General features: G+C 41.6%; 1 protein-coding gene across 3 annotated transcripts in view; it reads left to right on the plus strand.

Moving 5' to 3' along the window:
* Positions 1 to 14,120, plus strand: part of PIGU (phosphatidylinositol glycan anchor biosynthesis class U) — an 87,114-nt gene that overhangs the window by 19,363 nt on the left and 53,631 nt on the right. For all 3 annotated transcript variants that reach the window (XM_025876639.2, XM_025876636.2, XM_025876637.2), the window contains exons 3-6: positions 4,412 to 4,471; positions 5,286 to 5,348; positions 11,234 to 11,343; positions 13,520 to 13,620. In XM_025876639.2, the coding sequence (XP_025732424.1) occupies positions 4,412 to 4,471; positions 5,286 to 5,348; positions 11,234 to 11,343; positions 13,520 to 13,620 (334 nt within the window). The remainder of the gene's footprint in view (positions 1 to 4,411; positions 4,472 to 5,285; positions 5,349 to 11,233; positions 11,344 to 13,519; positions 13,621 to 14,120) is intronic.

Here is a 14,120-nt window from a genome sequence, read left to right on the forward strand (position 1 = left end):
GGGTGACCTCAGAGTCAGACTCCCTTGCTCCTTTCCTGCCTATGGGTTAATTTTTTTTTTGAGATTTTATTTATTTATCTGACAGGGAAAGACACAGTGAGAGAGGGAACAGAAGCAGGGGGAGTGGGAGAGGGAGAAGCAGACTCCCTGCTGAGCAGGGAGCCCGACGTGGGGCTTGATCCCAGGATCTGGGATCATGACCCGAGCTGAAGGCAGACACTCAATGACTGAGCCACCCAGGCGCCCCTTGCATATGGGTTAATTTGCTTTTAAGCTCAGTGTTCATAAATCCAGAACAATCTATATTTCAAGACAGTTTCTCTAAGAAATAAAGAAATAAAATTATGTCAAGCCAAGTGAAAAGAAGACTTTGGAAGGGGAAGTTCATCATTGCTTTGCATTTTTTTTTTTTTAATCTTCAGCAGATTTTATTACCTAGTTCTTAGGGAAATGTAAGGGTGGAGAAGAAAAATCTACACAGGAGAGGAAAAGAGGATCTGGCAACCACGTTAGATTTCATGACTACCTTCAACAGACATTTCTGTTTTCTGTGGTTGGCCAATTACTGATTGTAAAATTGTGAGTTCATTCATATTTGCCCTGCCCTGACTGGGAATGGTCACCCACATGGAAATGTAGCATGAAGACAAATTATATTCACTGTTTACTTGTCTGTAATAATACAATACACGAACTAACTACTGTGACCATGTTACCTCATTATGGAAACCAGCCCATTTGCTGATAGGCTTTTTGAGAACTATTTGTTCTGTCATTTCTGAGACCTACTTAGGGCCATTCTTAACTATCTAAAGCATCAAAACACTTTGAAAGCAAGCCATTGGTAATATAAGTATCAAGTTACTACTTCTTACTGACAAAGATAAATGAAAAAAAAAGAATCTATTAGTAGATAGTTGTAAAAAGTTTAATTCTTTTAGAACTTTGAAAGGCAAAGTTGATGCCCTTGTTTTCTTTTGAAAACAGGAGGTAAAAAGTTGATCTCAGGTAGCTAACATATTGAGGTTTACTGTATATATGTTAGCACTTCATGCCCATTACCATTTACTCCTCCCAAGAACCTTGTGAAATAGGTCACTATTTTTTTTTAAGATTTTATTTATTTATTTGACAGAGTGAGAGAGAGAAAGAGCACAAGCAGGGGGAGTTTGGCAGGCAGAGGGAGAGGGAGAAGCAGGCTCTTCCTAGGACCCTGGGATAACAACCTGAGCCAAAGGCAGATAGAAGCTTAACCGACTGAGCCACCCAGGCACCGCAGTAGGTCACTATTTTTATTTTATAGCTGAGGACTCTAAGGTTTAGAGAATGGGAACCTGGTTTTAAACCTGAGTTTGACCCCAAAGACTTGTTCTTTCTACCACACCAGCTTGCTGTCCTTAAAAAGCCTGTTAGTGACCTTTGCAATATTGTAGGACACATTTTTGCATGGGGTTGGGAGTTGGGAAGAGGTCCTCCTGAGTCACCAGATAGGGTTCACTAAAACCAAGTCATGCACTATCCTTCTGGTTCTGGTGGGTTGGTGAACTTGTTTATAGTAGCAGACCAACCCTCCTGCCAAGGATGACTAGGAAAGGAGGATGAATAGGAAAAAACATGTGTTCGGTGGTGTTGGAAAATATCAAGATAGCCACGATTGAGGGATTGAGATCCCAGAGAGGAAGGTACAGAATGTGAGACTGACGACGGTCTAGGCTGCTTTCTCCTTAATGTATTTATCAGTTTGTAAGTGGCACAGGCCGAGAGCAGAGAAAGAACAGAAATTGGCTGTTAAGAGGCTAAGGAGCTAAGCAGAGCTATTGGCAGTCTCAGTACTAGAGAAATACAAATTCAAGTGCATGGCCAACCAAGGTGGCAGGGCTCTGGTAAAGGTCTTGGCTTCAGTTGGGTCCTCTGAAGGACTACACTGAAGGAAGGAATAAGGGTAGACCACATATAGACTAGTCTTACAAAAAATTAAATTCTAATTAGATTAAGGTGATGCAATTCTATTCTAATTGCTTGCCAGAAGTTTAAAGAAATCCTTTTTGAAAAAAGAAAAGTCCTTCCTGGAAGAAAATACCTCATGCAGAACCTCTACAGTTTTCCCTATACAGTGTCCATGATTCATTCAAAAGTTACCAAGCATAATAAAAGACAGGAAAAGACAGGCACTAAAGATTCACAGGTGATTCAGATATTGGAGTTATCAAACTTGGACTCTAAGATAATAGTGGTCAGTGATTAATATGCACAAAAAATGAGTGACAAGGTAGAGATTTTCTCCAGGGAACTGGAATATATATAATAATGAATCAAATGGAAATTCTAGAACTGGAAAACATAACAGCAAATTAAGAATGCAGTAGGAAATTTAACAACAGATTAAATAAAGCTAAAGAGAGGATTTATGATCTGGAAGATAGATCTGTAGAAAATACCTAGACTAAAGTTTGGAGAGAAAAGGATAGAAAACAGAAAAAAAAAAGAGGTCTATGGGATATAGTAAAGAGGTTTAACATACATATAAATGGAGTTCCAGAATGGGAGAAGAGACAAAATGAGGCAGGAACAATATTTGAAGAGATTAGTAACTGAAATTTTTTTTTTCAAAATTTATGAAATATTTCCATTCAAGAAGCTCTATAAACCCAAGCAGGATAAATTCAAAGAAAAACACACTTTAATAAAACTGCTCAAAATCAAAGACAGATTACAAACAGACAAAGGGGTTTTTATCTCTCAGAGATGAAGGTAAAGACATTTCCAAGCAAGTAAAAATTGATAGAATTTGTTGCCAGCATTTAAAAAATTATAAAAAGGCAGGATTGTGGTTCTCAACAGCATCATGGAATATAGGAAGGAAAAGTAACAGTGAAAAAGGTAGATATGTGGGTAAATTAAATAAATATTGACTGTATAAACAATAATAATGCCTTATGGGTTTAAAATACATGTAGAATTAAAGCTGTAGCACCAATAACAGAAAAGGTTGGGAGTAGCTATATTTAGTTAAAGTATTCAAAGGTCCTTATATTATCTAAAAGTAGTAAAAGTAGGGGCGCCTGGGTGGCTCAGTCGTTAAGCGTATGCCTTTGGCTCAGGTCATGATCCCAGGGTCCTGGGATCGAGCCCCACGTCAGGCTCCCTGCTCCCCGGGAAGCCTGCTTCTCCCTCTCCCCCTCCCCCTGCTTGTGTTTCCTCTCTCGCTGTGTCTCTCTCTGTCAGATAAATAAAATCTTTAAAAAAAAGTAGTAAAAGTAATAATTTATATTATATGCTAATTAAAGTCAAAGATCTATTCCATAATTTGCAGGTTAATCACTGAAAGAATAGTAGCTAAGTGTATGACCAACAAACTAGTAGAGGAGAAAATGGAATAATAAAAAATGCAGAAGCAAGCAAGAAAGAAAATGGGACAAATGGAAAATAGAATAGTAAGATGGTAAAGTTAAACACAAATACATCATTAATTACATTAAATGTAAATAGACTAAAAAGCCAACTAAAAGATAACAGTTGTCAGATTAGGTTAAAGAAAAGTAGGGGTGCCTGAATGGCTCAGTCAGTTAAGCGTCTGCCTTAGACTCAGATCATGATTCCGGTCCTGGGATCGAGCCCCGCATGGGGCTCCTCTGCTCAGCAGGGAGCCTGCTTCTCCCTCTCCTGCTCCCTCTGCTTGTGCTCTATCTCTCTCTGTCAAATAAATAAAATCTTTAAAAACAAAAAAGAAAAGTAATTATATGCTGCTTTTAAGAAACACATCTTACATATGAGGACACAGAAAAAAGTAGAACCTAAAAATATAGGAAAAGATACAGGGAGCAAACACTAACACAAGGAAGCTGATGTAGCTATGCTGATATCAGAAAAAGAAGACTTTAAGGCAAGAAACTGTGAAAGAAATTGAATCTGTAATTAAAATCTTCTCTTAAAGAAAACCCATGCCAGGATGACTTCACAGTGAGCAAATTTTCCCAAATATTTGAGGAGGCAGTAATATTAATGATATAAAACATCTCAGAGGACAAAAGGCGGGAAAATATTTCCCAATTTATTTTATGATTTCAGTAATCTTGGTCCGCTGTGGAGTTCCCCTTGGCTATTCTGTATGGCTTAGAAATAAAGTTTACCTCATACCTTTAATATGCTTTCAGTTCCTCAACAGATATTTAGCACATGTCATATTTTGTTCTCTTTACTCAGTTCAGCAGATAGACCCCAGGGCAAAAATGATTCAGTGACACTAAATTATTCTCCCTCATATGTACACTGGCCAACTAGCATAGAATAGTATTCCAGAAAAGAGAGAGATTTTTGCTGAAAGAATAGCTTCTTCCCCATTCCCTACACTGCAAACTGATAACAGTAAGATTTAAGTTAATTTGTTTGTTTGCTTGTTTTTTTCCTACAGACTCCATTAATAATATACCTCTTTCATTTCCTGATTGACTATGCTGAATTGGTATTTATGGTGAGTAACCTTCCACATAAAGTCAATATGTATATATCTTTAGAGTCTTTTATCTTAAGAAAAATATCTTTTAGGAGCTTAGGAGTCTCTTGAGAGTATAAAAGCAAAAACCTATCCTTAATTTGAATTCAAGGAACTGTGATAGTGTTATGGAAGTATGGGGAATGGTCTCTGACATTTGACCAGTTCCAATTCCTTATACTTGATTTCTGGACTATGTATTCTCAAACTTTGTAGCGCCAAGATTCTATGATTGGTTTTAATTGTGGTGCCAGTGTAGAGGGCATCCTGAATTTCCTAAGCATTCTGCCAAGAGATTCCATGCAGTGGACATAGGCCTGACGAGACTCTCAGGAGCAATAACCTTCAAAGTTGAGTTGACAGGGTGGTTTTGAGAGAGAGTAATTTGAAACATTGCCTAATGTAGGGTTGAAAATCTGGGTCAAGTAGGAGGCCCGCTGAAGTCTTCCTTAATCATTATAATGGCTGCTGTTTACTGAGGACTTACTTCATGCTAGGCACTTGATGTACATCAGGCCTGCAAAGCATTGGGTGTTATTCCTGTTTTACAGAAAACCTAAGTGACTTGCAATTAAAGAACAGATGTGGTACACCAGGCTAACAAGCCTTGATGGGCGCCAGTCCTCAGGGTTTTCTAGTCAAATCTCCCTGAAAGGCTTTATCTTTGGATGGTCAAAGTGAGAGTTGAGGTTCTGCCTGAGTTCATTACCAAATAGTCCACTATCATCCAAAAGCTCTAGGTCCTGGCAGTATTCCATCCCTCCTACACTAGTATTTCTCTTTCTCTTGACAGATAACTGATGCACTCACTGCTATTGCCCTGTATTTTGCAATCCAGGACTTCAATAAAGTTGTGGTAAGTAGTCAGTGGGTGAGACAAAACTGGTGGAGTTTTGGGGAGTCTTCTGGTCTCTGTTACTACAAAGAATCAAAGGTCATGTACTTAAGGATCTAACTGTTTAAAAATACTAAGAAGTAGGAGTGAAGCTACTGGCCTGTTAAGCCAGCCCTGGAATGGTCAAACCCAAACCAAAGACAGCTTTACTAATAGATACAGAAAGGTTCATTTTCACTTCTGTTGCCAAGTAATAGAACCAGAAGTAGCAGTCTGCCTTTCTGTGGCACTGGTCATTAGTAACAAAGCTGATGAATTCTAGAATTATGGACCTCAAAGAGATTTATAAGATATTTAGATTGGGAATCTTTAACTTAGGGTCCATTTATAGGCGTAATAGACCTATAAAACCCTTGAAATAGGGGCACCTGGCTGGCTTAGTTGGTAGAGCTTGTGACTGTTCATCTGAGGGTTGTAAGTTCAAGCCCCGCAGTGGGTGTAGAAATTAGTTTAAAAAAAAAAAGAACTACATTTTAGAGACTTATCACTAAGACCTAGTGAGTGTACATTTTAAACCAGTGGAGGATTTGGATCATCATAGATAAACCTAAGGGCATTATGCTAACTAAAGTCGGACAAAGACCAATACCATATGATCTTATTTACACGTGGAATCTTAAAAAGTCAACCTGCGGGCGCCTTGGTGGCTCAGTCGTTAAGTGTCTGCCTTTGGCTCAGGTCCTGATCCCAGGGTCCTGGGATCGAGTCCCACATTGGGCTCCCTGCTCGGCGGGAGGCCTGCTTCTCCCTCTCCCACTCCCCCTGCTTGTGTTCCTGCTCTCGCTATGTCTCTCTCTGTCAAATAAATAAATAAATAAAATCTTTAAAAAAAAAAAAAAGTCAACCTGGGGGGTGCCTGGATGGCACAGTTAGTTAAATGTCTGGCTCCTAGTTTCCATTCAGGTCCTGATCTCAGGCTCATGAGATCAAGTTTTGTGTCGGCACATGCTCAGTTTGGAGTCTGCTTAAGACTCTCTTCCTCTGGGGCACCTGGGTGGCTCAGCTGGTTAAGCGACTGTCTTTGGCTCAGGTCATGATCCCAGGGTCCTGGGATCGAGCCCCGCATCGGGCTCCCTGCTCAGCGGGAAGCCTGCTTCTCCCTCTCCCTCTCCCACTCCCCCTGTTTGTGTTTCCTCTCTCTCTGTCTCTTTCTCTGTCAATTAAATAAATAAAATCTTTAAAAAAAAAAAAAGACTCTCTTCCTCTGCCCTTCCCCTGCCACACTCACACGAATGTGCACTCCCTCCCTCTCTCTCTCTCAAATAAATCTTTAAAAAAAAAAAAAGTCAAACTGGGGAACCTGACTGGCTTGGTTGGTAGAGCATGCCACTCTTGATCTTGGGGAAGTGAGTTCAAGTCCCACACTGGGCGTAGAGCTTAATTTAAAATAAATAAATAAGGGTGCCTGGGTGGCTCAGTTGGTTAAGCGACTGCCTTCGGCTCAGGTCATGATCCTGGAGTCCCAGGATCGAGTCCCACATCGGGCTCCCTGCTCGGTGGGGAGTCTGCTTCTCCCTCTGACCCTCTTCCCTCTCGTGCTTTCTCTCTCTCATTCTCTCTCTCTCTGAAATAAATAAATAAAATTTTAAAAAAATAAATAAATAAGGGGCGCCTGGGTGGCTCAGTCGTTAAGCATCTGCCTTCGGCTCGGGTCATGATCCCAGGGTCCTGGGATCGAGCCCCGCATCGGGCTCCTTGCTCCGCGGAAAGCCTGCTTCTCCCTCTCCCATTCCCCCTGCTTGTGTTCCCTCTCTCGCTATGTCTCTCTCTATCAAATAAATAAATAAAATCTTTTAAATAAATAAATAAGTCAAACTCACAGAAACAGTATATTGCTGGTTGCCCAGGGGGTGCATTTGGGGGTGGGGGAAATGGGGAGATGTTGGTCAAAGGGTACAAACTTCCAGTTATGAGTAAGTTCTATATATCTAATGTATGGCATGGTGATTATAGTTAATACTGTATACTTTAAAGTTGCTAAAAGAGTTATCTTAGGGGTCCCTGGGTGGCTCAGTCAGTTAAGCATCTGCCTTCGGCTCAGGTCTTGGTCTCCTCACAAGCTGAGGAATGCAGAGATAAATTAGCTCCACCCTGGAGATTTTTTTTAATTCAAAAATTTCTATTGAAATATAACATGCGTATGGAAAAGCACACAAGCATCTGTGTATAAAGTGATTAATGATCACAGAGACAGTGCACCTAGGTAATTACCTTTTAGGCCACTTTTAACCTCTCCTATGGCAGCTTTATTTTTTTAAATTTTTATTTATTTATTTTTTAAAGATTTTATTTGACAGAGAGAGACACAGTGAGAGAGGGAACACAAGCAGGGGGAGTGGGAGAGGGAGAAGCAGGCTTCCCACGGAGCAGGGAGCCCGATGCGGGGCTCGATCCCAGGACCCTGGGATCATGACCTGAACCGAAGGCAGATGCTTAACTGACTGAGCCACCCAGACGCCCCAGCCTGTGGTAGCTTTATTTTTTATTTTATTTTTTTTAAGATTTTATTTATTTATTTGACAGAGAGAGACACAGCGAGAGAGGGAACACAAGCAGGGGGAGGGGGAGAGGGAGAAGCAGGCTTCCTCCCTAGCATGGAGCCCAACGCTGGGCTCAATCCCAGGACCCTGGGATCATGACCTGAGCCGAAGGCAGACGCTCAACGACTGAGCCACCGAGGCGCCCACTGTGGTAGCTTTAAATCTCCTCATTGTCAAGGCTGCTGAATATATCTAGAAATACTTATCTTTGGATTTTAAATTGTACTCTTTAACCTCATTTATTTTTATACTTTTAATATTTTCTTGGTGTGTGTGTTCACTTTTCCTTAGAGTTTTTTTTTAAAGATTTTATTTATTTGAGAGAGCGAGAATGAGGGAGAGAGAGAGAGCGCACATGAGAGGGGGGAGGGTCAGAGGGAGAAGCAGACTCCCTGCTGAGCAGGGAGCCTGAAGCAGTAAGGGAGGGGCAGGAGGGAGAAGCAGACTCCCCGCTGAGCAGGGAGCCCGATGTGGGACTCGATCCCAGGACTCCAGGATCATGACCTGAGCCGAAGGCAGTCGCTTAACCAATTGAGCCACCCAGGCGCCCCTCACTTTTCCTTAGACTTTTAGCCATTTTCCTATCGCTGACTGGATCCAGTGGGGATTTTTAAAAGGAATTTTTGTTGTTCTTCAGGGAGCTGAGTCAATATTGGGCCTGTGAGGCCAGGCATAATGGGGGCTTTGCTGGTGAGATTGGGGGAGACAAAAAGAGATGTAGCAGAGAATCTGGGGAATGCTGACCTGACTGCCCTTCTCTCCTGTAGACTCTCCTTTCATAAAATCTTCCTGTTTCAAAGTATTTTGGAAGATTAAGGTGACAAGGAAGTACTTTTCTTTAGTTGTTGGCACAGTGTCACCTCTGTGTAGGATCTACACGTGCCTGTTGAGCTGTCCCCATCTCCTCCTGTAGTCCTGCTGGCTGGCTTCCAGCCTGCGAATGGGTCTGCATTCCCACCTGTCTCTCTGGCTGCTTCTGGATCAACTCCCTGTTTCCTTTGTGGGTCTCACCCCATCCAGGTGGCCACCTTTTTGCAGGAACTCCAGGACCCTTAAGCTAGCAGGGCCTCCTTCCTCTACCCCCGCTGCAGCTGTCCTCACTAAGTGCTTTGTCTGTGGAGCCAGCCCCTCTGATAAAAGCACCTTAGTTTATATATTGTCTGTTTAATTAAACAGCCCCACCTGTGAATGGTAGTGTAACTTTCTTACTGATGATAATTCCCACTGTTGAACCTGAACACTCAAAGATGATCAAAGGGAGGTTTTTGAAGTTTGTTCAGGTTTTCTGATTAAGGCTCTATTTAAATCTGTGCAAGAAGTGTGGGCTTACCTGTATTCCTGTGATAACTCAATTTTCTTTTTCCTTTTTTTTTAAATCAGAGAGAGAGAGTGAGCACAAGCATGGGGAGTGTCAGGCAGAGGGAGAAGGAGCCCGATGTGGGGTTTGATCCCAGGACTCCGGGATCATGACCTGAGCCGAAGGCAGCCGCTTAACCGGCTGAGCCAACCAGGCATCCCAACTCCTCGATTTTCTTTTGAACTGAAAGATGAATCTTTAAAATTTTTTTAAAGCTTTCCATTTAAAAAAATTATGAAATATGTAAGACATGCAAAAATATGTAAAGAATAATACATAGTGTGAACCTATTTCAGGTTCAAAAATAAAACATTGCATGGGGCACCTGGGTGGCTCAGTTGGTTGAGTGTCCAACTCTTAGTTTCAGGTTAGGTCATGATCTTGGGGTCGTGGGATCGAGCTCTGTGTAGGGCTCTGCACTCTGGGGAGTCTGCTTGAGATTCTCTCCTTCTCCCTCTGCCCCTCCTCCCCCTCATGTTTGCACACTGTCTCTCTCAAATAAATAAATAAAATAAAAAATAAATATATTACACATATACTCGCCTCGGAAATTTTCACCTCTTTGTTCTCCCTCTCACCAGTTCACACTGTGGTGGATTTACTGTTTATCGTCCCCCCACAGGGCCTTAACTTTTGCTACTTTTGTATATATCCCTAAATAACATGTAGTATTATTTTGCATGCTTTTAACTTTGTGTAAATGGCACGATACAATATGTATTCTACACGTGCCTTTTTCATCATTAAATCTTCTATCATGCTCAGTTAAGTTCTCCCTACTCTGGCTCCCCTGTACTACTCTTTTATAATCGGTTGCAGCATTGATTTTATACTCTTGAAATAAGATTCTCTGACCATTAAATCAGCAAAGCTCCCCATTTTGGGTTCAGAGGCTTTTTCCATCTATAGTCTGACCCATGTTTGCTTATAGGGTTGCCTAACTTTTTTTCATTCTGGAGCACACCCATGAACTTGTTGGGACACACCAGGGGAAGGCAAGAGCTTTCCGCCCCCATCTCACTCCCTCTAGACTGTCCAGCTGCCCAGCCACACCCAGTGGTCCTCTTTCTCTTCATCATGGCCATTCCCCACTTCCTCTATGGAAGTCAAAAACTTGAAACGGGAGAGCTTGGAAGAAAACCTGGGATACTGTGACATTCAGGGGATCATTTTACTTTGTATGAAAATATTTCATTTTGCCGATGGAACTTTGGAGTCCTTAGGCCACTCATGATTACTCTTTTTTTTAAGATTTTATTTGAGAGAGAGAGCGCACATGAGCAGGGGGAGGGGCAGGGGGAGAGGGAGAAGCAGACTCCCGGCTGAGCAGGGAGCCTCCATCCCAGGACTCTTGAGGTCATGACCTGAGCCAAAGGCAGACGCTTCACTGACTGAGCCACCCAGGGGCCCCAATGATAACTGCTCAGAATGGCTGAGAACCTTGCTTTGCCACTCAGTCATTCATTCACCCATTCAGTAGATATTTACTGTTTGCTCACTGTACCAGGTCCTGGCAAATAAACATCGTCCCTGCCCTCATGGAACTCATAGTCTAGTGAGGGAGACAGATATTAGTCACATAAATAAGAAAGTTGTAACCGTGAACAGTGTTATGAAAGAACGTTATAGGGAGATTTTACCTACTTGAGGGGGGTGAGTGTGTCTTCCTGAGGAAGAAATGATTTAACTGAGATCTAAAGGTGATGTGGGAGCTAACTAGGGAAAGAGAAGAGGTTGTTCCAGGTCAAATGCAAAGGCCTGGGAGCATGAGGGTTACGGTGTGTTCATGGTGCTGGAAGCCAGAGTGAGAGGTAAGGGGACAGGTGGGTGTGAGCTGAGCCTACACAGCTAGGGCCAGACCAGGTGGGGCCATTTGGGCCATGGAAGGACTGCTGTCTTCATTCTAAAGTCAATAGGAAATAATGTGTTTTGTCATTTCTTTTTTCCAGTTTAAAAAGCAGAAACTCCTCCTAGAACTAGACCAGTATGCCCCAGATGTGGCCGAACTCATCCGAACCCCCATGGAGATGCGTTACATCCCTCTAAAAGTGGCCCTGTTGTAAGTATTCTTTGACAAAACGGGGCTCAGTGCCAACAAATGCAAGGAAAATCTGATGAGACTTTCTCATGTTGTTTGTTGTATTTTTGGAGATTTGCAGTCTTAGTCATCAAGTACTTGCTGTGGTTCTGTTGCACAACTGGGGTTCTGGCCAGCAAAAGAGACAGAGCCATTCTGTTTCTGTTGGGACAAAGCCTCACACAGGGACATGCACAATCAACCCTTCACAAATGCTTTTTCACTCTATGCTGATCTGGGCTCCAGCCTACTTGTAACCAGTGTTTCAAAAGAAAAAAAAAGTTCTTTAATTGTATATATGGATTGAATAAAATTCTGATCTTTCTGTGGCCATTACTTTGAGCAGCTCCTATATTTCATGTACAATTAGTCCCCCATTTGTAGTTTAGAAAACTAGCCAAACAGACCCATCCCAGCTGGCAGACCAGTATGGGAGAGTGGAACTTACTGAAGCTCTGTAAAAGATTTCTCGGGGAGTGCTCAGTGCTGCCAGTGAATTTAATTCTTCCAGGTTATTCCCATTTGTATTCTGGAGATAAGCAAATGTGACAATTATTCAGTCAAACTAACAGTCACTGAATATTAATAATATACTAGCTTCGAGGGATACACCGTAAACAAGACAGATAAGTTTCCTCATGGAAAAACCTGACCTTAGAACTTCAGAATTAGATGGGGCCTTGTGAGGACGGTTTATTCAACCCTCTGCTTTGTGTTGAATCTCCTATTCAGTGTTCCAAATAGGTGGCTGTGCAGCTTCTTGAACATCACATGCTATTTAGAAATGGCTTTTTTTCCCTCTCCCACCAAACAACTTTCATATCTATGTATTTCGAAAATATTGGCAGGAACTACCTAATAGAACCAGAGGTTTAGCAACATTATGAATCCCTTATGGACTCATATATCTCCTGGGGATACTTTTATAATAGCAGCAGCCATTTCTTTAAGGGTTGTGTAACAGGCCTATCTGTAATTGTTGAAAAAAAACACCAACAATTTCTGGGCTTTTGGCTTTAGAACTGCTAATCTTAACAGCCCTGGGAGGTATTGGATTTAAGGTCTTTACTGGTGAATAATAATTATAATCTGTCCCTGACATGCTGGTATGTTTCTTCCTATCTAATAATCAGATTACGTAACTGGTGTCCCTTTTCACTCTGTCTGCCAGGAAACTCAGAGCCAGATTTGAAGCTGATTATTACAGTGCTGTAAAAGACCCTTTGGTCTTTTTTCCCCTGGCCCTTATTTTTTTTCTATTTACGTTTTTCCTGGTCTTAATTTTTTATTTCTATTTTTATTTTGCTGTTAGCTTTTATTATCTGTTCTCATTTGAGCGGCCTCAAATCTTTTGTGAAAGCAGGATAGAAATGAAATAAAATAATAATCAATTATGACTATGTAAAATTTCCCTAATCAGCATTTTAAATTCATTTCTCAGTCCATTCTTTTCCACCTCAGAAAAAGACTAGGTTTTTCAGTTTAATTCCTTCCCAGTGGAAGTTTAAGATGCCCTGTGAAGTTCTGTGGCAACCAGCTTGTGGAATTCAGCACATACTTACCCTGTCCTAGGGGTCTGGCTTGGTAGATATAGCTTGACTACCAAGAGGGCTAATGGCAAGCTGCTCTGGCCTCTTGGAGGAAAGGTGGGGTAGCCTGCATCAGAGCTTGGGAGCCTGATTGAGGAAAAATTACTTTCCTGGTTTTCAAAGATAACTGTAGCCATTCCTAAAATATATGACTGTGTGGGAATTGGTAAAATTTTATCATTTATGATATCTGAAGTAATAAAAAGAACATAGCCTTTGAACCATAAAGTCCGGATTTTGAATGTATTGATTAGCTTATGAAACCTTGGGCAAGTTCCTTAACCACTGAGTCTCAGTTTCTCCATTGGAGGAATAATGGTGTTGCTAGTTTACTGGATCTCTGTGACGATATACCATGTAGCACAGAATAGGCAGTGAATGTTCAGCATCTTATACTCATTGGTCCCAACCCCATTTCATTCTCTTTTACTTAAGAGAACTCATTTCTAAGAAGTTGCCTTCCCTTGAGTATGGTGTTAGTAAATCTCTTGAATTGCCTGCCTGTGGTGGCCAGGACTCCCTGGTGCTTCGACCGGGATTACTAATGCCAACATTTTTTTTTTCCCCAGCTATCTCTTAAATCCCTACACCATCTTGTCTTGTGTTGCCAAGTCTACCTGTGCCGTCAACAACACCCTCATTGCTTTCTTCATTTTGACCACGATAAAAGGTAAGGCCCCAGAGGAAAGCGTAAAGCTCAGTCCCTGATTTGTGCAGGGTTTTATAATACTTCTGCTGTGGATTTTTTTTAAAAAAGCAGTCCAACATTTAAGAATATATTTTTTTGAATTACACAAGTAATACAAGATTATTATAGGAAATTTAGATAAGCTAAGAGAAAAAAATTAAAAGATGCTGAAATTCTACTACTCAGAGAGTTATTGTTAACACAGTTGGAAAAAAATAAACAATGGGACGCCTGCTTGGCTCAATCAGAAGAGCATGCGACACTTGATCTTGGGGTCATGTGTTCAAGCCCTGAGCTGGGTATAGAGATTATTTTAAAAAATAAGTAAGTTTAAAAAACAAACAGGGGCGCCTGGGTGGCTCAGTTGGTTAAATGACTGCCTTCGGCTCAGGTCATGATCCTGGAGTCCCTGGATCAAGTCCCGCATCGGGCTCCCTGCTCGGCAGGGAGTCTGCTTCTCCCTCTGACCCTCCCTCCTCTCA

This window comes from Callorhinus ursinus, unplaced genomic scaffold (assembly GCF_003265705.2).
Source record: "Callorhinus ursinus isolate GAN/ISIS: 27379988/994484 unplaced genomic scaffold, GSC_fseal_2.0 scaffold38, whole genome shotgun sequence".
Taxonomy (NCBI): Eukaryota; Metazoa; Chordata; class Mammalia; order Carnivora; family Otariidae; genus Callorhinus; species Callorhinus ursinus.